We start from the raw sequence: 24953 nt of genomic DNA, 5'->3' as shown, positions 1-24953 counted from the left end.
GTGGGGTGGAGGGCAGGAATGGGTCTCCCTGGGGGGCCGCGGTTAGAGTGACGCTCTGCAGGGCAGCTAGGGGGTGGGGGGCTTGTTGTGGACGCTCTGCAGGGCAGCTAGGCGGAGGCCTCCCCGGGGGGCGTGCTGACCGGTTAGAGATCTACCCTGAGGGGTGGTGATGGGGCCCCCGGGGGGGCATGCAAGGCAGTTACAGATCTCCCCGGGGGTGGGGGTTGTGATGATGGGGCCCCCCCCGGTGGTGGGGCGTGCTGAGCGGTTCGAGATCTCCCCTTGAGGGGGAGTTGCTGACGGCCCCCTGTCTCCCTGTAGGTGCCTGCGGGTGAACCCCAAGGGGCTGGACGAGGAGAGTAAGGATTACCTGTCTCTGTACTTGCTGCTGGTGAGCTGCCCGAAGAGCGAGGTGCGCGCCAAGTTCAAGTTCTCCATCCTGAACGCCAAGGGCGAGGAAACCAAGGCTATGGGTGAGCCACTCTGTGTGACCCCCGTGTCCCCGTCTCTGTGTGACTCCCGTGTCCCCGTCTGTGTGACGCCCGTGTCCCCGTCTGTGTGACGCCCGTGTCCCCGTCTGTGTGACGCCCGTGTCCCCCGTCTCTCTGTGTGACGCCCGTGTCCCCGTCTCTGTGTGACGCCAGTGTCCCCCCGTCTCTCTGTGTGACGCTCGTGTCCCCGTCTCTGTGTGACGCCAGTGTCCCCCCGTCTCTGTGTGTGACGCCCGTGTCCCCGTCTCTGTGTGACGCCCGTGTCCCCCGTCTCTCTGTGTGACGCCCGTGTCCCCGTCTCTCTGTGTGACGCCCGTGTCCCCGTCTCTCTGTGTGACTCCCGTGTCCCTGTCTCTGTGTGACGCCCGTGTCCCTGTCTCTGTGTGACGCTTGTGTCCCCCGTCTCTCTGTGTGACGCCCGTGTCCCCGTCTCTCTGTGTGACGCCCGTGTCCCCGTCTCTCTGTGTGACGCCCGTGTCCCCGTCTCTCTGTGTGACGCCCATGTCCCCGTCTCTCTGTGTGACGCTCGTGTCCCCCCGTCTCTCTGTGTGACGCCCGTGTCCCCGTCTCTGTGTGACGCCCGTGTCCCCCGTCTCTCTGTGTGACGCCCATGTCCCCGTCTCTCTGTGTGACGCTCGTGTCCCCCGTCTCTCTGTGTGACGCCCGTGTCCCTGTCTCTGTGTGACGCCCGTGTCCCCGTCTCTCTGTGTGACGCCTGTGTCCCCCCGTCTCTCTGTGTGACGCCCGTGTCCCCGTCTCTCTGTGTGACGCCCATGTCCCCGTCTCTGTGTGACGCCCGTGTCCCCGTCTGTGTGACTCCCGTGTCCCCGTCTGTGTGACTCCCGTGTCCCCCGTCTGTGTGACGCCCGTGTCCCCCGTCTGTGTGACTCCAGTGTCCCCCGTCTGTGTGACTCCAGTGTCCCCCGTCTGTGTGACTCCCGTGTCCCCGTCTGTGTGACGCCCGTGTCCCCGTCTGTGTGACTCCCGTGTCCCCCGTCGGTGTGACTCCCGTGTCCCCGTCTCTGTGTGACGCCCGTGTCCCCGTCTGTGTGACCCCCGTGTCCCCGTCTCTGTGTGACCCCCGTGTCCCCGTCTGTGTGACTCCCGTGTCCCCCGTCGGTGTGACTCCCGTGTCCCCGTCTGTGTGACTCCCGTGTCCCCGTCTGTGTGACTCCCGTGTCCCCGTCTCTGTGACTCCCGTGTCCCCGTCTGTGTGACTCCCGTGTCCCCGTCTGTGTGACGCCCGTGTCCCCGTCTGTGTGACGCTCGTGTCCCCGTCTCTCTGTGTGACGCCCGTGTCCCCCGTCTCTCTGTGTGACGCCCGTGTCCCCGTCTCTGTGTGACGCCCGTGTCCCCGTCTCTGTGACGCCCGTGTCCCCGTCTGTGTGACGCCCGTGTCCCCGTCTGTGTGACGCCCGTGTCTCCGTCTGTGTGACGCCCGTGTCCCCCGTCTCTCTGTGTGACGCCCGTGTCCCCCGTCTCTCTGTGTGACGCCCGTGTCCCCGTATGTGTGACGCCCGTGTCTCCCCGTCTCTCTGTGTGACGCCCGTGTCCCCGTATGTGTGACGCCCGTGTCTCCCCGTCTCTCTGTGTGACGCCCGTGTCTCCCCGTCTCTCTGTGTGACGCCCGTGTCCCCGTCTCTCTGTGTGACGCCCGTGTCCCCCGTCTCTCTGTGTGACGCCCGTGTCCCCTGTCTCTCTGTGTGACGCCCGTGTCCCCCGTCTCTCTGTGTGACGCCCGTGTCCCCCGTCTCTCTGTGTGACGCCCGTGTCCCCCGTCTCTCTGTGTGACGCCCGTGTCCCCGTCTGTGTGATGCCCGTGTCCCCGTCTCTCTGTGTGACTCCCGTGTCCCCGTCTCTGTGTGACGCCCGTGTCCCCGTCTGTGTGACGCCCGTGTCCCCGTCTGTGTGACGCCCGTGTCCCCCGTCTCTCTGTGTGACGCCTGTGTCCCCGTCTCTCTGTGTGACGCCCGTGTCCCCGTCTGTGTGACGCCCGTGTCCCCCGTCTCTCTGTGTGACGCCTGTGTCCCCGTCTCTCTGTGTGACGCCCGTGTCCCCGTGTCTGTGTGACGCCTGTGGTCCCCTGTCTGTGTGACTCCCGTGTCCCCCGTCTCTGTGTGACTCCCGTGTCCCCGTCTCTGTGTGACGCCCGTGTCCCCGTCTGTGTGACGCCCGTGTCCCCGTCTGCGTGACGCCCGTGTCCCCGTCTGTGTGACGCCCGTGTCCCCCGTCTCTCTGTGTGACGCCTGTGTCCCCGTCTCTCTGTGTGACGCCTGTGGTCCCCTGTCTGTGTGACGCCCGTGTCCCCGTCTCTCTGTGTGACGCCCGTGTCCCCGTCTCTCTGTGTGACGCCCGTGTCCCTGTCTCTGTGTGACGCCCGTGTCCCCGTCTCTCTGTGTGACGCCCGTGTCCCCGTCTCTCTGTGTGACGCCCGTGTCCCCCCGTCTCTCTGTGTGACGCTCGTGTCCCCCGTCTCTCTGTGACGCTTGTGTCCCCCGTCTCTCTGTGTGACGCCCGTGTCCCCGTCTCTCTGTGTGACGCCCGTGTCCCCCCGTCTCTCTGTGTGACGCCCGTGTCCCCGTCTCTCTGTGTGACGCCCGTGTCCCCCCGTCTCTCTGTGTGACGCTCGTGTCCCCGTCTCTCTGTGTGACGCTCGTGTCCCCGTCTCTCTGTGTGACGCTCGTGTCCCCGTCTCTCTGTGTGACGCTCGTGTCCCCGTCTCTCTGTGTGACGCCCGTGTCCCCCCGTCTCTCTGTGTGACGCTCGTGTCCCCGTCTCTCTGTGTGACGCTCGTGTCCCCGTCTCTGTGTGACGCTCGTGTCCCCGTCTCTCTGTGTGACGCTCGTGTCCCCGTCTCTCTGTGTGACGCCCGTGTCCCCCCGTCTCTCTGTGTGACGCCCGTGTCCCCGTCTCTCTGTGTGACGCCCGTGTCCCCCGTGTCTGTGTGACGCCCGTGTCCCCGTCTCTCTGTGTGACGCCCGTGTCCCCGTCTCTCTGTGTGACGCCCGTGTCCCCGTCTCTCTGTGTGACGCCCGTGTCCCCCCGTCTCTCTGTGTGATGCCCGTGTCCCCCCGTCTCTCTGTGTGACGCTCGTGTCCCCGTCTCTGTGTGACGCCCGTGTCCCCGTCTCTCTGTGACGCCCGTGTCCCCGTCTCTCTGTGACGCCCGTGTCCCCGTCTCTCTGTGACGCCCGTGTCCCCGTCTCTCTGTGTGACGCCCGTGTCCCCGTCTCTCTGTGTGACGCAGTGTCCCCGTCTCTCTCTGTGACGCCCATGTCCCCGTCTCTCTGTGTGACGCTTGTGTCCCCCGTCTCTCTGTGTGACGCCCGTGTCCCCGTCTCTGTGTGACGCCCGTGTCCCCGTCTCTGTGTGACGCCCGTGTCCCCGTCTCTCTGTGTGACGCCCGTGTCCCCCCGTCTCTATGTGACGCCCGTGTCCCTGTCTCTGTGTGACGCCCGTGTCCCCCGTCTCTCTGTGTGACGCCCGTGTCCCCGTCTCTCTGTGTGACGCCCGTGTCCCCGTCTCTCTGTGTGACGCTCGTGTCCCCCGTCTCTCTGTGTGACGCTCGTGTCCCCCGTCTCTCTGTGTGACGCCCGTGTCCCCGTCTCTCTGTGTGACGCCCGTGTCCCCGTCTCTCTGTGTGACGCCCGTGTCCCCGTCTCTCTGTGTGACGCCCGTGTCACCGTCTCTCTGTGTGACGCCCGTGTCCCCCCGTCTCTCTGTGTGACGCCCGTGTCCCCGTCTCTGTGTGACGCCCGTGTCCCCGTCTCTCTGTGTGACGCTCGTGTCCCCCGTCTCTCTGTGTGACGCCCGTGTCCCCCCGTCTCTCTGTGTGACGCCCGTGTCCCCGTCTCTCTGTGTGACGCCCGTGTCCCCGTCTCTCTGTGTGACGCCCGTGTCCCCGTCTCTCTGTGACGCCCGTGTCCCCGTCTCTCTGTGTGACGCCCGTGTCCCCGTCTCTCTGTGTGACGCCCGTGTCCCCCCGTCTCTATGTGACGCCCGTGTCCCTGTCTCTGTGTGACGCCCGTGTCCCCCGTCTCTCTGTGTGACGCTCGTGTCCCCGTCTCTCTGTGTGACGCCCGTGCCCCCGTCTCTCTGTGTGACGCCCGTGTCCCCGTCTCTCTGTGACGCCCGTGTCCCCGTCTCTCTGTGTGACGCCCGTGTCCCCGTCTCTCTGTGTGACGCCCGTGTCCCCCGTCTCTCTGTGTGACGCCCGTGTCCCCGTCTCTGTGTGACGCCCGTGTCCCCCGTCTCTCTGTGTGACGCCCGTGTCCCCGTCTGTGTGACGCCCGTGTCCCCCGTCTCTCTGTGTGACGCCCGTGTCCCCGTCTCTCTGTGTGACGCCCGTGTCCCCGTCTCTCTGTGTGACGCCCGTGTCCCCGTCTCTCTGTGTGACGCCCGTGTCCCCGTCTCTGTGTGACGCCCGTGTCCCCGTCTCTCTGTGTGACGCCCGTGTCCCCGTCTCTCTGTGTGACGCCCGTGTCCCCGTCTCTGTGTGACGCCCGTGTCCCCGTCTCTGTGTGACGCCCGTGTCCCCGTCTCTCTGTGTGACGCCCGTGTCCCCGTCTCTCTGTGTGACGCCCGTGTCCCCGTCTCTCTGTGACGCCCGTGTCCCCGTCTCTCTGTGTGACTCCCGTGTCCCCGTCTCTCTGTGTGACGCCCGTGTCCCCGTCTCTCTGTGACGCCCGTGTCCCCCGTCTCTGTGTGACGCCCGTGTCCCCGTCTCTCTGTGTGACGCCCGTGTCCCTGTCTCTGTGTGACGCCCGTGTCCCCGTCTCTCTGTGTGACGCCCGTGTCCCCGTCTCTCTGTGTGACGCTCGTGTCCCCGTCTCTCTGTGTGACGCCCGTGTCCCCCCGTCTCTATGTGACGCCCGTGTCCCTGTCTCTGTGTGACGCCCGTGTCCCCCGTCTCTCTATGTGACGCCCGTGTCCCTGTCTCTGTGTGACGCTCGTGTCCCCGTATCTCTGTGTGACGCCCGTGTCCCCGTCTCTCTGTGTGACGCCGTGTCCCTGTCTCTGTGTGACGCCCGTGTCCCCCGTCTCTCTATGTGACGCCCGTGTCCCTGTCTCTGTGTGACGCTCGTGTCCCCGTATCTCTGTGTGACGCCCGTGTCCCCGTCTCTCTGTGTGACGCCCGTCTCTCTGTGACGCCCGTGTCCCCGTCTCTCTGTGTGACGCCCGTGTCCCCGTCTCTCTGTGTGACGCTCGTGTCCCCCGTCTCTCTGTGTGACGCCCGTGTCCCCGTCTCTCTGTGTGACGCCCGTGTCCCCCGTCTCTCTGTGTGACGCCCGTGTCCCTGTCTCTGTGTGACGCCCGTGTCCCCGTCTCTCTGTGTGACGCCCGTGTCCCCCCGTCTCTCTGTGTGACGCCCGTGTCCCCCGTCTCTCTGTGTGACGCCCGTGTCCCCCCTTCTCTCTGTGTGACGCCCGTGTCCCCGTCTCTCTGTGTGACGCCCGTGTCCCCCCGTCTCTATGTGACGCCCGTGTCCCTGTCTCTGTGTGACGCCCGTGTCCCCCGTCTCTCTGTGTGACGCCCGTGTCCCCGTCTCTCTGTGTGACGCCCGTGTCCCCGTCTCTCTGTGTGACGCCCGTGTCCCCGTCTCTCTGTGTGACGCTCGTGTCCCCCGTCTCTGTGTGACGCTCGTGTCCCCCGTCTCTCTGTGTGACGCCCGTGTCCCCCCGTCTCTCTGTGTGACGCCCGTGTCCCCGTCTCTCTGTGACGCCCGTGTCCCCGTCTCTCTGTGTGACGCCCGTGTCCCCGTCTCTCTGTGTGACGCCCGTGTCCCCGTCTCTCTGTGTGACGCCCGTGTCCCCCCGTCTCTCTGTGTGACGCCCGTGTCCCCGTCTCTGTGTGACGCCCGTGTCCCCGTCTCTCTGTGTGACGCCCGTGTCCCCCCGTCTCTCTGTGTGACGCCCGTGTCCCCGTCTCTCTGTGTGACGCCCGTGTCCCCGTCTCTCTGTGACGCCCGTGTCCCCGTCTCTCTGTGACGCCCGTGTCCCCGTCTCTCTGTGTGACGCCCGTGTCCCCGTCTCTCTGTGTGACGCCCGTGTCCCCCGTCTCTATGTGACGCCCGTGTCCCTGTCTCTGTGTGACGCCCGTGTCCCCCGTCTCTCTGTGTGACGCCCGTGTCCCTGTCTCTGTGTGACGCCCGTGTCCCCCGTCTCTCTGTGTGACGCTCGTGTCCCCGTCTCTCTGTGTGACGCCCGTGCCCCCGTCTCTCTGTGTGACGCCCGTGTCCCCGTCTCTCTGTGTGACGCCCGTGTCCCCCGTCTCTCTGTGTGACGCCCGTGTCCCCGTCTCTCTGTGTGACGCCCGTGTCCCCCGTCTCTCTGTGTGACGCCCGTGTCCCCGTCTCTGTGTGACGCCCGTGTCCCCGTCTCTCTGTGTGACGCTCGTGTCCCCCGTCTCTCTGTGTGACGCCCGTGTCCCCCCGTCTCTCTGTGTGACGCCCGTGTCCCCGTCTCTCTGTGTGACGCCCGTGTCCCCGTCTCTCTGTGTGACGCCCGTGTCCCCGTCTCTCTGTGACGCCCGTGTCCCCGTCTCTCTGTGTGACGCCCGTGTCCCCGTCTCTCTGTGTGACGCCCGTGTCCCCCCGTCTCTATGTGACGCTCGTGTCCCTGTCTCTGTGTGACGCCCGTGTCCCCCGTCTCTCTGTGTGACGCTCGTGTCCCCGTCTCTCTGTGTGACGCCCGTGCCCCCGTCTCTCTGTGTGACGCCCGTGTCCCCGTCTCTCTGTGTGACGCCCGTGTCCCCCCGTCTCTCTGTGTGACGCCCGTGTCCCCGTCTCTCTGTGTGACGCCCGTGTCCCCCCGTCTCTCTGTGTGACGCCCGTGTCCCTGTCTCTGTGTGACGCCCGTGTCCCCCGTCTCTCTGTGTGACGCCCGTGTCCCCGTCTCTCTGTGTGACGCCCGTGTCCCCGTCTCTCTGTGTGACGCCCGTGTCCCCGTCTCTCTGTGTGACGCCCGTGTCCTGTGTTGCAGAGAGTCAGCGAGCTTATCGCTTTGTGCAGGGAAAGGATTGGGGTTTCAAGAAGTTTATCCGCAGGGACTTCCTGCTCGATGAGGCCAATGGCCTTCTCCCCGACGACAAGCTGACTCTATTCTGTGAGGTATCTACCTCTTATACACTTATATATACATACCTACACACTCTCCCCCTCTCTGCTCCCCGATGTTACACTGACTCTATTCTGTGCTGTGAGGTATATACTCCTATACGTGTATATACATATCTACACACTGTCCCTCTCTCTGCTCCCCGATGTTACACTGACTCTATTCTGTGCTGTGAGGTATATACTCCTATACGTGTATATACATATCTACACACTGTCCCCCTCTCTGCTCCCCGATGTCACACTGACTCTATTCTGTGAGGTATCTACCTCTTATATACTTATATATACATATCTACACACTGTCCCCCTCTCTGCTCCCCGATGTCACACTGACTCTATTCTGTGCTGTGAGGTATATACTCCTATACGTGTATATACATATCTACACACTGTCCCCCTCTCTGCTCCCCGATGTCACACTGACTCTATTCTGTGAGGTATATACTCCTATACGTGTATATACATATCTACACACTGTCCCTCTCTCTGCTCCCCGATGTCACACTGACTCTATTCTGTGAGGTATATACTCCTATACGTGTATATACTGTCCCTCTCTCTGCTCCCCGATGTCACACTGACTCTATTCTGGGAGGTATATACTCCTATACGTGTATATACTGTCCCTCTCTCTGCTCCCCGATGTCACACTGACTCTATTCTGTGAGGTATATACTCCTATACGTGTATATACTGTCCCTCTCTCTGCTCCCCGATGTCACACTGACTATTCTGTGAGGTATATACACCTATACGTGTATATACATACTGTCCCCCTCTCTCTGCTCCCTGATGTCACACTGACTCTATTCTGTGAGGTATATACTCCTACTAGCTGAGAGCCCCGGCGTTGCCCGGGATGTTTGTGGTGTGGGTGTGGCATTTGGGTGGGGAGTGGTCCACGCGGCCCATGTGCGGTGGTAGTGCTGCTGTGGCTGTACTGATGGTGATTGTATCGGTGTGCTGATTTGGGAGGGTTTGGTGCTGATGTGGGGGTGCGGATGTGGGTGTGCCGATGGGGGAGGTGCAAAGGTGCCAATGTGTGGGCACTGATGGTGTTGATGGGGGCTGGGAATGGTGGGGAGCCGAGAATGCCAGTGTGCTGGGGGGGCATGGGATACCGGTGTGCTGATGTGGTGGTGCTGGGGATAGTGTGTGTGTGTGTGTGTGTGTGTGTGTATACACACGTGTGTGTGTATACATGTTTGTGTGTGTGTATACATGTTTGTGTGTATACATTGTATGTGTGTGTATAAGTGTGTGTATGTGTACGTGTGTGTGTGTATACATGTTTGTGTGTGTGTATACATGTTTGTGTGTGTATACATGTGTGTGTGTATACATGTGTGTGTGTGTGTATACATGTGTGTGTGTGTGTATACATGTGTGTGTGTATACATGTGTGTGTGTATACATGTGTGTGTGTATACATGATGTGTATGTATACGTGTGTGTGTGTGTGTGTGTGTGTATGTCTACATGTGTGTGTATGACTCCATGTGTGTGAGTATACGTGTACATGTGTGTGTGTGTGTACGTGTCTACGTGTACGTGTCTACGTGTACGTGTGCGTGTCTACGTGTACGTGTGCGTGTCTACGTGTACGTGTGCGTGTCTACGTGTACGTGTGCGTGTCTACGTGTACGTGTGTGTGTCTACGTGTACGTGTGTGTGTCTACGTGTACGTGTGTGTGTCTACGTGTATGTGTGTGTGTCTACGTGTACGTGTCTACGTGTACGTGTGTGTGTCTACGTGTACGTGTGTGTGTCTACGTGTACGTGTGTGTGTCTACGTGTACGTGTGTGTCTACGTGCGCGTGCGTGTCTACGTGCGCGTGCGTGTCTACGTGCGCGTGCGTGTCTACGCGCGTCTGCGTGTCTACGTGTGTTTACGTGTGCCTGTGTGTATACGTGTGTATGTATACGTGTGTACACGTGTGTGTGTATACGTGTGTGTACACGTGTGTGTGTATACGTGTGTGTATACGCGCGTGTGTGTATACGCGCGTGTGTCTACATGTGTGTGTGTATACGTGTGTGTATACGTGTGTGTATACGTGTGTGTATACGTGTGTGTGTGTGTATACGTGTGTGTGTGTGTATACGTGTGTGTGTGTGTATACGTGTGTCTGTGTGTATACGTGTGTCTGTGTGTATACGTGTGTCTGTGTATATACGTGTGTCTGTGTGTATACGTGTGTCTGTGTTTATACGTGTGTCGGTATAGGTGTCTGTATAGGTGTGTGTGTGTGTGTCTACGTGTGTGTGTGTGTGTGTGTGTGTGTGTGTGTGTGTGTGTGTGTGTGTCTACGTGTGTGTGTGTGTGTCTGTGTACGCGAAGGGCAGGGTGTACGCGAAGGGCAGGGTGGGGGCGAAGGGCAGGGTGGGGGCGAAGGACAGGGCAGGGTGGGGGCGAAGGGCAGTGCAGGGGCGAAGGGCGGGGCGAAGGGCAGGGCGGGGGCGCAGGGCAGGGTGGGGGCGAAGGGCAGGGTGGGGGGGGTGAAGGGCAGGGTGGGGGGGGGTGAAGGGCATGGGGGGGGGTGAAGGGCATGGGGGGGGTGAAGGGCATGGGGGGGGGGTGAAGGGCATGGCCGGGGGGGGGGTGTGAAGGGCATGGCCGGGGGTGGTGGGGTAAAGGGCATGGCCGGGGGGGGGGGGGGTGAAGGGCATGGCCGGGGGGGGGGGGGGGTGAAGGGCATGGCCGGGGGGGGGGGGGGTGAAGGGCATGGCCTGGGGGGGGGGGGGGTGAAGGGCATGGCCGGGGTGGGGGGTGAAGGGCATGGCCGGGGGGGGGGGTGAAGGGCATGGCCGGGGGGGGGGGGGGGTGAAGGGCATACCTCGCACCGGGCCGCGCTCCTCCTCCTCCTCGGGTTCCTCGGCGGTCTCCGTTTCCCCCGGCGATGCGGAGCTGAGACGCTCAGGTCAGGAGGTGGTGTGGGCCGCGGCCCGTACAGCTCCCGACTGAGAGAGCGGGAGCAGCGCGCGCGGGGATGGTGAGCTGGGGGCGCGGCCTCTAGGCCTGAAGGTGAGAGCGGCGACAGCGTGCTCTGGGGGGGGGGGGGGGGTAGGGAGCACCGGGGGAGATGGAGCACCGGGAGAGCGGGTGAGCACCGGGAGAGCGGGTGAGCACCGGGAGAGCGGGTGAGCACCGGGAGAGCGGGTGAGCACCGGGAGAGCGGGTGAGCACCGGGAGAGAGGGTGAGCACCGGGAGAGCGGGTGAGCACCGGGAGAGCGGGTGAGCACCGGGAGAGCGGGTGAGCACCGGGAGAGAGGGTGAGCACCGGGAGAGCGGGTGAGCACCGGGAGAGAGGGTGAGCACCGGGAGAGCGGGTGAGCACCGGGAGAGAGGGTGAGCACCGGGAGAGCGGGTGAGCACCGGGAGAGAGGGTGAGCACCGGGAGAGAGGGTGAGCACCGGGAGAGAGGGTGAGCACCGGGAGAGAGGGTGAGCACCGGGAGAGAGGGTGAGCACCGGGAGAGCGGGTGAGCACCGGGAGAGAGGGTGAGCACCGGGAGAGCGGGTGAGCACCGGGAGAGAGGGTGAGCACCGGGAGAGAGGGTGAGCACCGGGAGAGAGGGTGAGCACCGGGAGAGAGGGTGAGCACCGGGAGAGAGGGTGAGCACCGGGAGAGAGGGTGAGCACCGGGAGAGAGGGTGAGCACCGGGAGAGCGGGTGAGCACCGGGAGAGAGGGTGAGCACCGGGAGAGCGGGTGAGCACCGGGAGAGCGGGTGAGCACCGGGAGAGAGGGTGAGCACCGGGAGAGAGGGTGAGCACCGGGAGAGCGGGTGAGCACCGGGAGAGCGGGTGAGCACCGGGAGAGAGGGTGCTCTGGGGGGGGGGGAAGCACCGGGAGAGAGGGTGCTCTGGGGGGGGGGGGAAGCACCGGGAGAGAGGGTGCTCTGGGGGGGGGGGAAGCACCGGGAGAGAGGGTGCTCTGGGGGGGGGGAGGGAAGCACCGGGAGAGAGGGTGCTCTGGGGGGGGGGGGGAAGCACCGGGAGAGAGGGTGCTCTGGGGGGGGGGGAGGGAAGCACCGGGAGAGAGGGTGCTCTGGGGGGAGCGGGTGAGCACCGGGAGAGAGGGTGCTCTGGGGGGGGGGAGGGAAGCACCGGGAGAGAGGGTGCTCTGGGGGGAGCGGGTGAGCACCGGGAGAGCGGGTGATGTTGAGGTCCCGCGGAGTGGTGATAGGGGGGGTTCCGTTGTTGCGGGCCAGCGGCCGGGAAGGGCGGGGGGGGGGGGTCAAGGCCGGGCAGCCATTAAGGAGGGTGGAGTGTGTGTGTTGAGGAGGGTGGAGTGTGTGTGTGTGTGTGCGCGCGCTGAGGAGGGTGGAGGGTGGAGAGAGAGAGTGTGTGTGTGTGTGTGTGTGTGTGTGTCCTTTGGCCCGTCACTCCGCCTCAGGCCAATGCGAGGTGTGGGGGGTGGGCCAAGGGGGTGGTGTGAGTGTGTGAGGCCAATGAGAGGTGTGCGGGGGCGGGCGGGCCAAGGGACCAATGACATTGCCGCTAGGGACACCGGACATCCAGGCAGGCAAACATACAGTGCTTTCACTAATATAGTATAAGATACTGTCCCTCTCTCTGCTCCCCGATGTCACACTGACTCTATTCTGTGAGATATATACTCCTATACGTGTATATACTGTCCCTCTCTCTGCTCCCCGATGTCACACTGACTCTGTTCTCTGAGGTATATACTCCTATACGTGTATATACTGTCCCTCTCTCTGCTCCCCGATGTCACACTGACTCTGTTCTCTGAGGTATATTCTCCTATACGTGTATATACTGTCCCTCTCTCTGCTCCCCGATGTCACACTGACTCTTATTCTGTGAGGTATATACACCCTGTCCCCCTCCCTCTGTCCCCAGGTCAGCGTGGTACAAGACTCGGTGAACATCTCCGGTCAGAACACCATGAACATGGTGAAAGTCCAGAATGCCGTCTTGCTGACGAGCTCGGAGGATTATGGGAGAACTCCCGCTTCACCGACTGCTGCCTGTGCGTCGCGGGTCAAGAGTTCCAGGCCCACAAAGCCATCCTGGCAGGTCAGTCCCAACATGACCTAATGACAGGGACGTGTTTAATGGGTTAAAGGGACAGTCCCACATAGGGGCAAAGTGACCTAATGACAGGGACGTGTTTAATGGGTTAAAGGGACAGTCCCACATAGGGGCAAAGTGACCTAATGACAGGGACGTGTTTAATGGGTTAAAGGGACAGTCCCACGTAGGGGCAAAGTGACCTAATGACAGGGACGTGTTTAATGGGTTAAAGGGACAGTCCCACGTAGGGGCAAAGTGACCTAATGACAGGGACGTGTTTAATGGGTTAAAGGGACAGTCCCACGTAGGGGCAAAGTGACCTAATGACAGGGACGTGTTTAATGGGTTAAAGGGTCAGTCCCACGTAGGGGCAAAGTGACCTAATGACAGGGACGTGTTTAATGGGTTAAAGGGACAGTCCCACGTAGGGGCAAAGTGACCTAATGACAGGGACGTGTGTAATGGGTTAAAGGGACAGTCCCACGTAGGGGCAAAGTGACCTAATGACAGGGACGTGTGTAATGGGTTAAAGGGTCAGTCCCACGTAGGGGCAAAGTGACCTAGTGACAGGGACGTGTTTAATGGGTTAAAGGGTCAGTCCCATGTAGGGGCAAAGTGACCTAATGACAGGGACGGGTTTAATGGGTTAAATGGTCAGTCCCATGTAGGGGCAAAGTGACCTAATGACAGGGACGTGTTTAATGGGCTAAAGGGTCAGTCCCACGTAGGGGCAAAGTGACCTAATGACAGGGACGTGTTTAATGGGCTAAAGGGTCAGTCCCACCATGACCTAATGACAGGGACGTGGTTAAAGGGTCAGTCCCACGTAAGGGCAAAGTGACCTAATGACAGGGACGTGTTTAATGGGTTAAAGGGTCAGTCCCATGTAGGGGCAAAGTGACCTAATGACAGGGACGGGTTTAATGGGTTAAAGGGTCAGTCCCACGTAGGGGCAAAGTGACCTAATGACAGGGACGTGTTTAATGGGCTAAAGGGTCAGTCCCACCATGACCTAATGACAGGGACGTGGTTAAAGGGTCAGTCCCACGTAAGGGCAAAGTGACCTAATGACAGGGACGTGTTTAATGGGTTAAAGGGTCAGTCCCACGTAGGGGCAAAGTGACCTAATGACAGGGACGTGGTTAATGGGTTAATGGGACAGTCCCACGTTAGGGGCAAAGTGACCTAATGACAGGGACGTGTTTAATGGGTTAAAGGGTCAGTCCCACGTAGGGGCAAAGTGACCTAATGACAGGGACGTGTTTAATGGGTTAAAGGGTCAGTCCCATGTAGGGGCAAAGTGACCTAATGACAGGGACGGGTTTAATGGGTTAAAGGGTCAGTCCCACGTAGGGGCAAAGTGACCTAATGACAGGGACGTGTGTAATGGGTTAAAGGGGCAGTCCCACGTAGGGGCAAAGTGACCTAATGACAGGGACGTGTGTAATGGGTTAAAGGGGCAGTCCCACGTAGGGGCAAAGTGACCTAATGACAGGGACGTGTGTAATGGGTTAAAGGGACAGTCCCACGTAGGGGCAAAGTGACCTAATGACAGGGACGTGTTTAATGGGCTAAAGGGTCAGTCCCACCATGACCTAATGACAGGGACGTGGTTAAAGGGTCAGTCCCACGTAAGGGCAAAGTGACCTAATGACAGGGACGTGTTTAATGGGTTAAAGGGTCAGTCCCATGTAGGGGCAAAGTGACCTAATGACAGGGACGGGTTTAATGGGTTAAAGGGTCAGTCCCACGTAGGGGCAAAGTGACCTAATGACAGGGACGTGTTTAATGGGCTAAAGGGTCAGTCCCACCATGACCTAATGACAGGGACGTGGTTAAAGGGTCAGTCCCACGTAAGGGCAAAGTGACCTAATGACAGGGACGTGTTTAATGGGTTAAAGGGTCAGTCCCACGTAGGGGCAAAGTGACCTAATGACAGGGACGTGGTTAATGGGTTAATGGGACAGTCCCACGTTAGGGGCAAAGTGACCTAATGACAGGGACGTGTTTAATGGGTTAAAGGGTCAGTCCCACGTAGGGGCAAAGTGACCTAATGACAGGGACGTGTTTAATGGGTTAAAGGGTCAGTCCCATGTAGGGGCAAAGTGACCTAATGACAGGGACGGGTTTAATGGGTTAAAGGGTCAGTCCCACGTAGGGGCAAAGTGACCTAATGACAGGGACGTGTTTAATGGGCTAAAGGGTCAGTCCCACCATGACCTAATGACAGGGACGTGGTTAAAGGGTCAGTCCCACGTAAGGGCAAAGTGACCTAATGACAGGGACGTGTTTAATGGGTTAAAGGGTCAGTCCCACGTAGGGGCAAAGTGACCTAATGACAGGGACGTGTTTAATGGGTTAAAGGGTCAGTCCCACGTAGGGGCAAAGTGACCTAATGACAGGGACGTGTTTAATGGGTTAAAGGGTCAGTCCCACGTAGGGGCAAAGTGACCTAATGACAGGGACGTGTTTAATGGGTTAAAGGGTCAGTCCCACGTAGGGGCAAAGTGACCTAATGACAGGGACGTGTTTAATGGGTTAAAGGGTCAGTCCACGTAGGGGCATCTGGACGGATGTGAAGCAGTTGCGTGACTTTAGTGTACTGATACGTGCGGATTTGCTGTTCCCTTGCAGCCCGATCTCCGGTTTTCAGCGCAATGTTTGAACACGAGATGGAAGAAAGTAAAAAGGTAATGTTCACTTTTGGGGGAGATTATAAAATTACTGGGGTTCAGGCAGAGATAATGTTTCTGTAACAAATCAGGTGTGAGGCGTTATAGCTATATTCTCTCTCTTTCTCTTTTCTCTTTCTCTCTTTCTCTCTCTTCTCTTTCTCTCTCTTCTCTTTCTTTCTCTTCTCTTTCTCGCTCTTCTCTTTCTCTCTCTTCTCTTTCTTTCTCTTCTCTTTCTCTCTCTTCTCTTTCTCTCTCTTCTCTTTCTCTCTCTTCTCTTTCTCTCTGTATCTCTTTTTCTCTCTGTCTCTCCCTTTCTCTCTCTCTCTCTCTCTCACATATAATTTTTGGGAGTGCGGGGAGTGTAACTTTTCCAGTGTAAGAGATAAATGGGTAACTTTCCCCCCTGGTCACAGGAGACGTTATGGGGTCTGCGGGCCCTACACTTGATAGGAAATGGTTGTATGGTCATTTCCCCACCACGTCTATAGGCCTTTTAGTCCCACAGTCAGGCGGAAGTGGCTGTAGGGTTCGACCACACCTATTATTGGAGTTTTGAGCCTCACAGGGCGGGGCGGGGGGGGGCGAGTTTTACAGGGCGATAATCCGTTATGTCAGGGGTAAAGGGTTTCATCTTGACACGCTGACGGTGGGGAATTGTGGCCACTAGAACCGCGTGGAGATAAAGGACGTGGAGCCGGACGTGTTCAAGGAGATGATGTGTTTCATCTACACCGGGAAAGCCTCCAATCTGGACAAGATGGCCGATGATTTGCTGGCTGCTGCAGACAAGGTGAGAGCGGGGGGGGGGGGGGCGGGGGAGGGGAGAAACGGCACAAGGTCTCCCAATCCCAGGAGTGCATGTATAATACTATAAGTGTGGGTTTGGGCACCGTGTCATGATTTATTTAACAAAAATAAAGCCAAAATGGAGAAGCTATGTGTGAAAAACTAAGTACAGGCATACCCCGGTTTAAGGACACTCACTTTAAGTACACTCGCGAGTAAGGACATATCGCCCAATAGGCAAACGGCAGCTCACGCATGCGCCTGTCAGCACGCCCTGAACAGCAATACCGGCTCCCTACCTGTACCGAAGCTGTGCGCAAGCGGGGAGACTATAGAGCCTGTTACACATGCGTTATTTACATCAGTTATGCACATATATGATGATTGCCGTACAGTATATGCATCGATAAGTGGAAAAAAGGTAGTGCTTCACTTTAAGTACATTTTCACTTTACATACATGCTCAGGTCCCTTTGCGTATGTTAATGCGGGGTATGCCTGTACACCCTTACTGCTTCCATAGGAATTAAGATGCTAAGTAGCAGACAGGTGCTGCTAATCAAATGCCCTTGATTAATTCACCATCAGCAAGTGTGACCACCTCTATAAAAGCCGAAGTTTTAGCAGTTTGCTGGTCTGGAGTCTGGTGTGTGTTAACAATGCCAAGGAGGAAAGACATCAGCAATGATCTTAGAGAGGCAATTGTTGCTGCCCATCAATCTGGGAAGGGTTATAAGGCCATTTCCAAACAATGTAAAGTCCATCATTCTACAGTGAGAAAGATTATTCGAAAGTGGAAAACATTCAAGACAGTTGCCAATCTTCCCAGGAGCGGACGTCCCAGCAAATTCACCCCAAGGTCAGACCGTGCAATGCTCAGAGAAATTGCAAAAAACCCAAGAGTTACATCTCAGACTCTTCAGGCCTCAGTTAGCATGTTAAATGTTAAAGTTCATGACAGTACAATTTGAAAAAGTATGATTTGTTTGGAAGGGTTGCCAGGAGAAAGCCTCTTCTCTCTAAAAAGAACATGGCCGCATGGCTTAGGTTTGCAAAGTTGCATCTGAACAAACCACAAGACTTCTGGAACAATGTCCTTTGGACAGACGAGACCAAAGTGGAGATGTTTGGCCATAATGCACAGCGCCACGTTTGACGAAAACCAAACACAGTATATCAGCACTAACACCTCATACAAGCTGTGAAGCACGGTGGTGGAGGGGTGATGATTTGGGCTTGTTTTGCAGCCACAGGACCTCAGTCATTGAGTCGACCATGAACTCCTCTGTATACCAAAGTATTCTAGAGTCAAATGTGAGGCCATCTGTCCGACAGCAAAAGCTTGGCCGAAATTGGGCCATGCAACAGGACAATGATCCCAAGCACACCAGCTGAAAAAGAAAAGAATCAAGGTTTTGCAATGGCCCAATCAAAATCCAGACCTCAACCCGATTGAAATGCTGTGGCTGGACCTTAAGAGAGCTGTGCATAAACAAATGCCCACAAACCTCAATGAACTGAAGCAACGTTGTAAGGAAGAGTGGGCCAAAATTCCTCCACAACGATGTGAGAGACTGATAAAGTCATACAGAAAACGATTACTTCAAGTTATTGCTGCTAAAGGTGGTTCTACAAGCTATTGAATCATAAGGTGTACTTAGTTTTTCACACATGGCTTCTCCATTTTGGCTTTATTTTTGTTAAATAAATCATGACACGGTGTAATATGTCATGTGTTGTTGTTCATCTGAGGTTGTATTTACCTAATTTTAAGACCTGCTAAGGAACAGATGATTGTTATTATGTCCTGATATGTAAACCCATGGAATTCAAAGCGGGTGTACTTTCTTTTTCACACCACTGTACATGTGTATATAATATATATATATCCTGCAGTATGCGCTGGAGAGGCTGAAGGTGATGTGTGAGGGAAGCTGTGTGTGTATATACATGTGTATATAATATATATATATATCCTGCAGTATGCGCTGGAGAGGCTGAAGGTGATGTGTGAGGAAGCTGTGTGTGTATATACATGTGTATATAATATATATATATCCTGCAGTATGCGCTGGAGAGGCTGAAGGTGATGTGTGAGGAAGCTGTGTGAGTATATACATGTGTATATAATATATATATATTCCGCAGTATGCGCTGGAGAGGCTGAAGGTGATGTGTGAGGGAGCTGTGTGTGTATACATGTGTATATAATATATATATATCCTGCAGTATGCGCTGGAGAGGCTGAAGGTGATGTGTGAGGAAGCTGTGTGTGTATATACATGTGTATATAATATATATATATCCCGCAGTATGCGCTGGAGGGGCTGAAGGTGATGTGTGAGGAAGCTGTGTGTGTGTATACATGTGTATATAATATATATATATCCTGCAGTATGCGCTGGAGAGGCTGAAGGTGATGTGTGAGGAAGCTGTGTGTGTATATACATGTGTATATAATATATATATATATATCCTGCAGTATGCGCTGGAGAGGCTGAAGGTGATGTGTGAGGAAGCTGTGTGTGTATATACATGTGTATTTAATATATATATATCCCGCAGTATGCGCTGGAGAGGCTGAAGGTGATGTGTGAGGAAGCTGTGTGTGTATATACATGTGTATATAATATATATATATCCCGCAGTATGCGCTGGAGAGGCTGAAGGTGATGTGTGAGGAAGCTGTGTGTGTATATACATGTGTATATAATATATATATATATCCCGCAGTATGCGCTGGAGAGGCTGAAGGTGATGTGTGAGGAAGCTGTGTGTGTATATACATGTGTATATAATATATATATATCCTGCAGTATGCGCTGGAGAGGCTGAAGGTGATGTGTGAGGAAGCTGTGTGTGTATATACATGTGTATATAATATATATATCCCGCAGTATGCGCTGGAGAGGCTGAAGGTGATGTGTGAGGAAGCTGTGTGTGTATATACATGTGTATATAATATATATATATCCCGCAGTATGCGCTGGAGAGGCTGAAGGTGATGTGTGAGGAAGCTGTGTGTGTATATACATGTGTATATAATATATATATATCCTGCAGTATGCGCTGGAGAGGCTGAAGGTGATGTGTGAGGAAGCTGTGTGTGTATATACATGTGTATATAATATATATATCCCGCAGTATGCGCTGGAGAGGCTGAAGGTGATGTGTGAGGAAGCTGTGTGTGTATATACATGTGTATATAATATATATATATCCCGCAGTATGCGCTGGAGAGGCTGAAGGTGATGTGTGAGGAAGCTGTGTGTGTATATACATGTGTATATAATATATATATCCCGCAGTATGCGCTGGAGAGGCTGAAGGTGATGTGTGAGGAAGCTGTGTGTGTATATACATGTGTATATAATATATATACCTGCAGTATGCGCTGGAGAGGCTGAAGGTGATGTGTGAGGAAGCTGTGTGTGTATATACATGTGTATATAATATATATATCCTGCAGTATGCGCTGGAGAGGCTGAAGGTGATGTGTGAGGAAGCTGTGTGTGTATATACATGTGTATATAATATATATATCCCGCAGTATGCGCTGGAGAGGCTGAAGGTGATGTGTGAGGAAGCTGTGTGTGTATATACATGTGTATATAATATATATATATCCCGCAGTATGCGCTGGAGAGGCTGAAGGTGATGTGTGAGGAAGCTGTGTGTGTATATACATGTGTATATAATATATATATCCCGCAGTATGCGCTGGAGAGGCTGAAGGTGATGTGTGAGGAAGCTGTGTGTGTATATACATGTGTATATAATATATATATATCCCGCAGTATGCGCTGGAGAGGCTGAAGGTGATGTGTGAGGAAGCTGTGTGTGTATATACATGTGTATATAATATATATATATCCCGCAGTATGCGCTGGAGAGGCTGAAGGTGATGTGTGAGGAAGCTGTGTGTGTGTATATACATGTGTATATAATATATATATATCCCGCAGTATGCGCTGGAGAGGCTGAAGGTGATGTGTGAGGGAAGCTGTGTGTGTATATACATGTGTATATAATATATATATCCCGCAGTATGCGCTGGAGAGGCTGAAGGTGATGTGTGAGGAAGCTGTGTGTGTATATACATGTGTATATAATATATATATATCCCGCAGTATGCGCTGGAGAGGCTGAAGGTGATGTGTGAGGAAGCTGTGTGTGTGTATATACATGTGTATATAATATATATATATCCCGCAGTATGCGCTGGAGAGGCTGAAGGTGATGTGTGAGGGAAGCTGTGTGTGTATATACATGTGTATATAATATATATATATCCCGCAGTATGCGCTGGAGAGGCTGAAGGTGATGTGTGAGGAAGCTGTGTGTGTATATACATGTGTATATAATATATATATATCCCGCAGTATGCGCTGGAGAGGCTGAAGGTGATGTGTGAGGAAGCTGTGTGTGTGTATATACATGTGTATATAATATATATATATCCCGCAGTATGCGCTGGAGAGGCTGAAGGTGATGTGTGAGGGAGCTGTGTGTGTATATACATGTGTATATAATATATATATATCCCGCAGTATGCGCTGGAGAGGCTGAAGGTGATGTGTGAGGAAGCTGTGTGTGTATATACATGTGTATATAATAGATATATATCCCGCAGTATGCGCTGGAGAGGCTGAAGGTGATGTGTGAGGAAGCTGTGTGTGTATATACATGTGTATATAATATATATATATCCCGCAGTATGCGCTGGAGAGGCTGAAGGTGATGTGTGAGGAAGCTGTGTGTGTATATACATGTGTATAATATATATATTCCGCAGTATGCGCTGGAGAGGCTGAAGGTGATGTGTGAGGAAGCTGTGTGTGTATATACATGTGTGTATAATATATATATTCCGCAGTATGCGCTGGAGAGGCTGAAGGTGATGTGTGAGGAAGCTGTGTGTGTATATACATGTGTATAATATATATATATCCCGCAGTATGCGCTGGAGAGGCTGAAGGTGATGTGTGAGGAAGCTGTGTGTGTATATACATGTGTATATAATATATATATATCCCGCAGTATGCGCTGGAGAGGCTGAAGGTGATGTGTGAGGAAGCTGTGTGTGTATATACATGTGTATATAATATATATATATCCTGCAGTATGCGCTGGAGAGGCTGAAGGTGATGTGTGAGGAAGCTGTGTGTGTATATACATGTGTATATAATATATATATATCCTGCAGTATGCGCTGGAGAGGCTGAAGGTGATGTGTGAGGAAGCTGTGTGTGTATATACATGTGTATATAATATATATATATCCTGCAGTATGCGCTGGAGAGGCTGAAGGTGATGTGTGAGGAAGCTGTGTGTGTATATACATGTGTATATAATATATATATATCCCGCAGTATGCGCTGGAGAGGCTGAAGGTGATGTGTGAGGAAGCTGTGTGTGTATATACATGTGTATATAATATATATTTATCCTGCAGTATGCGCTGGAGAGGCTGAAGGTGATGTGTGAGGGAGCTGTGTGTGTATATACATGTGTATATAATATATATATATCCCGCAGTATGCGCTGGAGAGGCTGAAGGTGATGTGTGAGGAAGCTGTGTGTGTATATACATGTGTATATAATATATATATATCCTGCAGTATGCGCTGGAGAGGCTGAAGGTGATGTGTGAGGAAGCTGTGTGTGTATATACATGTGTATATAATATATATATATTCCGCAGTATGCGCTGGAGAGGCTGAAGGTGATGTGTGAGGAAGCTGTGTGTGTATATACATGTGTATATAATATATATATATCCCGCAGTATGCGCTGGAGAGGCTGAAGGTGATGTGTGAGGAAGCTGTGTGTGTATATACATGTGTATATAATATATATATATCCCGCAGTATGCGCTGGAGAGGCTGAAGGTGATGTGTGAGGAAGCTGTGTGTGTATATATATGTGTATATAATATATATTTATCCCGCAGTATGCGCTGGAGAGGCTGAAGGTGATGTGTGAGGAAGCTGTGTGTGTATATACATGTGTATATAATATATATATATCCCGCAGTATGCGCTGGAGAGGCTGAAGGTGATGTGTGAGGGAGCTGTGTGTGTATATACATGTGTATATAATATATATATATCCCGCAGTATGCGCTGGAGAGGCTGAAGGTGATGTGTGAGGAAGCTGTGTGTGTATATACATGTGTATATAATATATATATATCCCGCAGTATGCGCTGGAGAGGCTGAAGGTGATGTGTGAGGAAGCTGTGTGTGTATATACATGTGTATATAATATATATATATCCCGCAGTATGCGCTGGAGAGGCTGAAGGTGATGTGTGAGGAAGCTGTGTGTGTATATACATGTGTATATAATATATATATATCCCGCAGTATGCGCTGGAGAGGCTGAAGGTGATGTGTGAGGGAGCTGTGTGTGTATATACATGTGTATATAATATATATATATCCCGCAGTATGCGCTGGAGAGGCTGAAGGTGATGTGTGAGGAAGCTGTGTGTGTATATACATGTGTATAATATATATATATCCCGCAGTATGCGCTGGAGAGGCTGAAGGTGATGTGTGAGGAAGCTGTGTGTGTATATACATGTGTATATAATATATATATATCCCGCAGTATGCGCTGGAGAGGCTGAAGGTGATGTGTGAGGAAGCACTTTGCAGTAACCTGTCGGTGGAGAATGCAGCAGAAATCCTGATTTTGGCCGACCTGCACAGCGCCGATCAACTCAAAACACAGGCCGTGGACTTCATCAACTAGTGAGTGTGCGAGGGAAGGGGGATGTGATCTCATCAACTAGTGAGTGTGCGAAGGGGAGGGTGGAGTGTGATCCCATCAACTAGTGAGTGTGCGAGGGAAGGGGGGTGTGATCTCATCAACTAGTGAGTGTGCGAGGGGAGGGGGGAGTGTGATCCCATCAACTAGTGAGTGTGCGAGGGGAGGGAGGAGTCTGATTCTATCAACTAGTGAGTGTGCGAGGAGAGGGGAGTCTGAGCCCATCAACCAGTGTGTGCGGGGGAAAGGGGAGTGTGATCCCATCAACTAGTGAGTGTGCGAGGGGAGGGGGGAGTGTGATCCCATCAACTAGTGAGTGTGATCCCATCAACTACTGAGTGTGCGAGGAGAGGGGTGTCTGATCCCATCAACTAGTGTGTGCGAGGGAAGGGGGAGTGTGATCCCATCAACTAGTGAGTTTGTGAGGGGAGGGGGAGTGATCCCATCAACTAGTGAGTGTGCGAGGGGAGGAGGGAGTGTGATCTCATCAACTATGATCTCTCTCTTCCCCCGCTCCCCCTACCTTCCTCTGCTCCCTCTCTTCCCCCCCTCTTCCGCTCCCTCTCTCCCCCCCCCCGACATCGCTTCCCCTCCCTCTCTTCCCCTCCCTCTCTTCCCCTCCCTCTCTTCCCCTCCCTCTCTTCCCCTCCCTCTCTTCCCCTCCCTCTCTTCCCCTCCCTCTCTTCCCCTCCCTCTCTTCCCCTCCCTCTCTTCCCCTCCCTCTCTTCCCCTCTCTCTCTTCCCCTCTCTCTCCCCCTCCCTCTCTTTCCCTTTCCCCCCTCTACTTCCTCTCTTCCTCCCGTCCCTCTCTTCTCCTCTCCCTCTCTTCGCCTCTCCTCCCTCCGCACCCCTCTTCACCCCCCCCCACCCTCTGCACCCCTCTTTTCTCCCCCCACCCGTCCTCCTCCCCTCCCTCTCTCACGCCCTCTCCCTCTCTCTCCCCCCCCTCAGTCACGCCTCCGATGTGATGGAGACCTCCGGTTGGAAGTCCATGGTGGTCTCCCACCCCCACCTGGTCGCCGAAGCTTACCGCTCGCTGGCCTCCGCCCAGTGCCCCTTCCTGGGCCCACCTCGTAAGCGCCTGAAGCAATCCTAAACCTCCCCCCCCCCCTGTGCGTGAGAGACAATAACGGGTGGGGGGGCATGGGGTGTGGGGGGTGATCTCCACCTTCACCCCTTCCTTTACTTCCCATCAACCCCCCCACCCCCCCCCACCGGGGCGAGGATCGTGGTGCGGGGGGGTCACCCTAAAGACTGAACGTGTCCCGATCCTCCACCTCCCCCCCCCATGAGATGGTTTTATAAGTACGGCCGGCCGGGACTTTGCGACCGGGACTTCCTTATTTATAGGGGCAGAGAAGGACCTCTCTCTCCTGCAGCACTTTGGAACATGGAGCTTGGACGTTGAAGGCCTGAGCGCTTTGCACAGCCGCCTGCCCTCCCCGCCCCCTCCCTTCCCCCCGGGGGTTTGTAGGATGGCGGCAGGGGGGGGGGGAGGGGGACGGTGTGACATTTTCTCCCCGGATGAATTTTTATTTCTTTTACCCTTTCCCTCGCTCGCTGTGTTATCATCACGTCATTATCTGACCCTATTATCCCGTCATCCTTCCCTTATTCGCTGTCTCGCCCCCTTCCCCTTTCCCCTCCCTTTCCCCCCTCTCCATTTCTCTCTCTCTCCCTCTTTCTCTCCCTCTCTCCCACCCCTCTATCTGTATCTCTCTCTCTGTCCCCTCTCTATCCCCTCTCAATCTCTTTCTTCCCCCCCTCCCTCCCCTTCTCTCTCCACCTCTTTCCCCACTCCCCCTCTCTCTCTTTCTCATTCTCTCTGACTCTCCTCTATCTCTCTCTATCCCCTCTCTGTGTGTGTCTCTCAACCCCCCCTCTGTTTTTCTCTGACTCCTCTCTCTGACTCTCACTGGCCCCCCTCTTCAGTTTGGGGGGCAGCCACTGACGCTTCACAGCTGGTAGATTTATTTTGGTTTTTGAGCATATAAATAATTCCTATTTTGTATCGTGCAACGTTTTCCTCTCTCACCCTCCCTCCTCTACCGTTTCCCAGGTCACATAAC

At 55.1% G+C, this 24953-nt stretch overlaps 1 protein-coding gene across 1 annotated transcript in view; it reads left to right on the top strand.

The window, feature by feature from the left end:
- The window catches only part of SPOP (speckle type BTB/POZ protein), a 27238-nt gene extending 2345 nt beyond the window's left edge, over positions 1-24893 (top strand). The window contains 8 exon segments of the mRNA XM_075580344.1: positions 322-473; positions 7471-7598; positions 12476-12533; positions 12536-12652; positions 15284-15339; positions 15992-16114; positions 22726-22868; positions 23836-24893. Coding sequence (XP_075436459.1) covers positions 322-473; positions 7471-7598; positions 12476-12533; positions 12536-12652; positions 15284-15339; positions 15992-16114; positions 22726-22868; positions 23836-23980 — 922 coding nt within the window. The 3' untranslated portion in view covers positions 23981-24893.
- The last annotated feature ends 60 nt before the right edge of the window (positions 24894-24953 follow it).

Source organism: Ascaphus truei, chromosome 23, assembly GCF_040206685.1.
Source record: "Ascaphus truei isolate aAscTru1 chromosome 23, aAscTru1.hap1, whole genome shotgun sequence".
Lineage (NCBI taxonomy): Eukaryota > Metazoa > Chordata > Amphibia > Anura > Ascaphidae > Ascaphus > Ascaphus truei.
The sequence above is the reverse complement of the archived record's forward strand: the minus strand, read 5'-3'. Positions and strand labels throughout refer to the sequence as shown.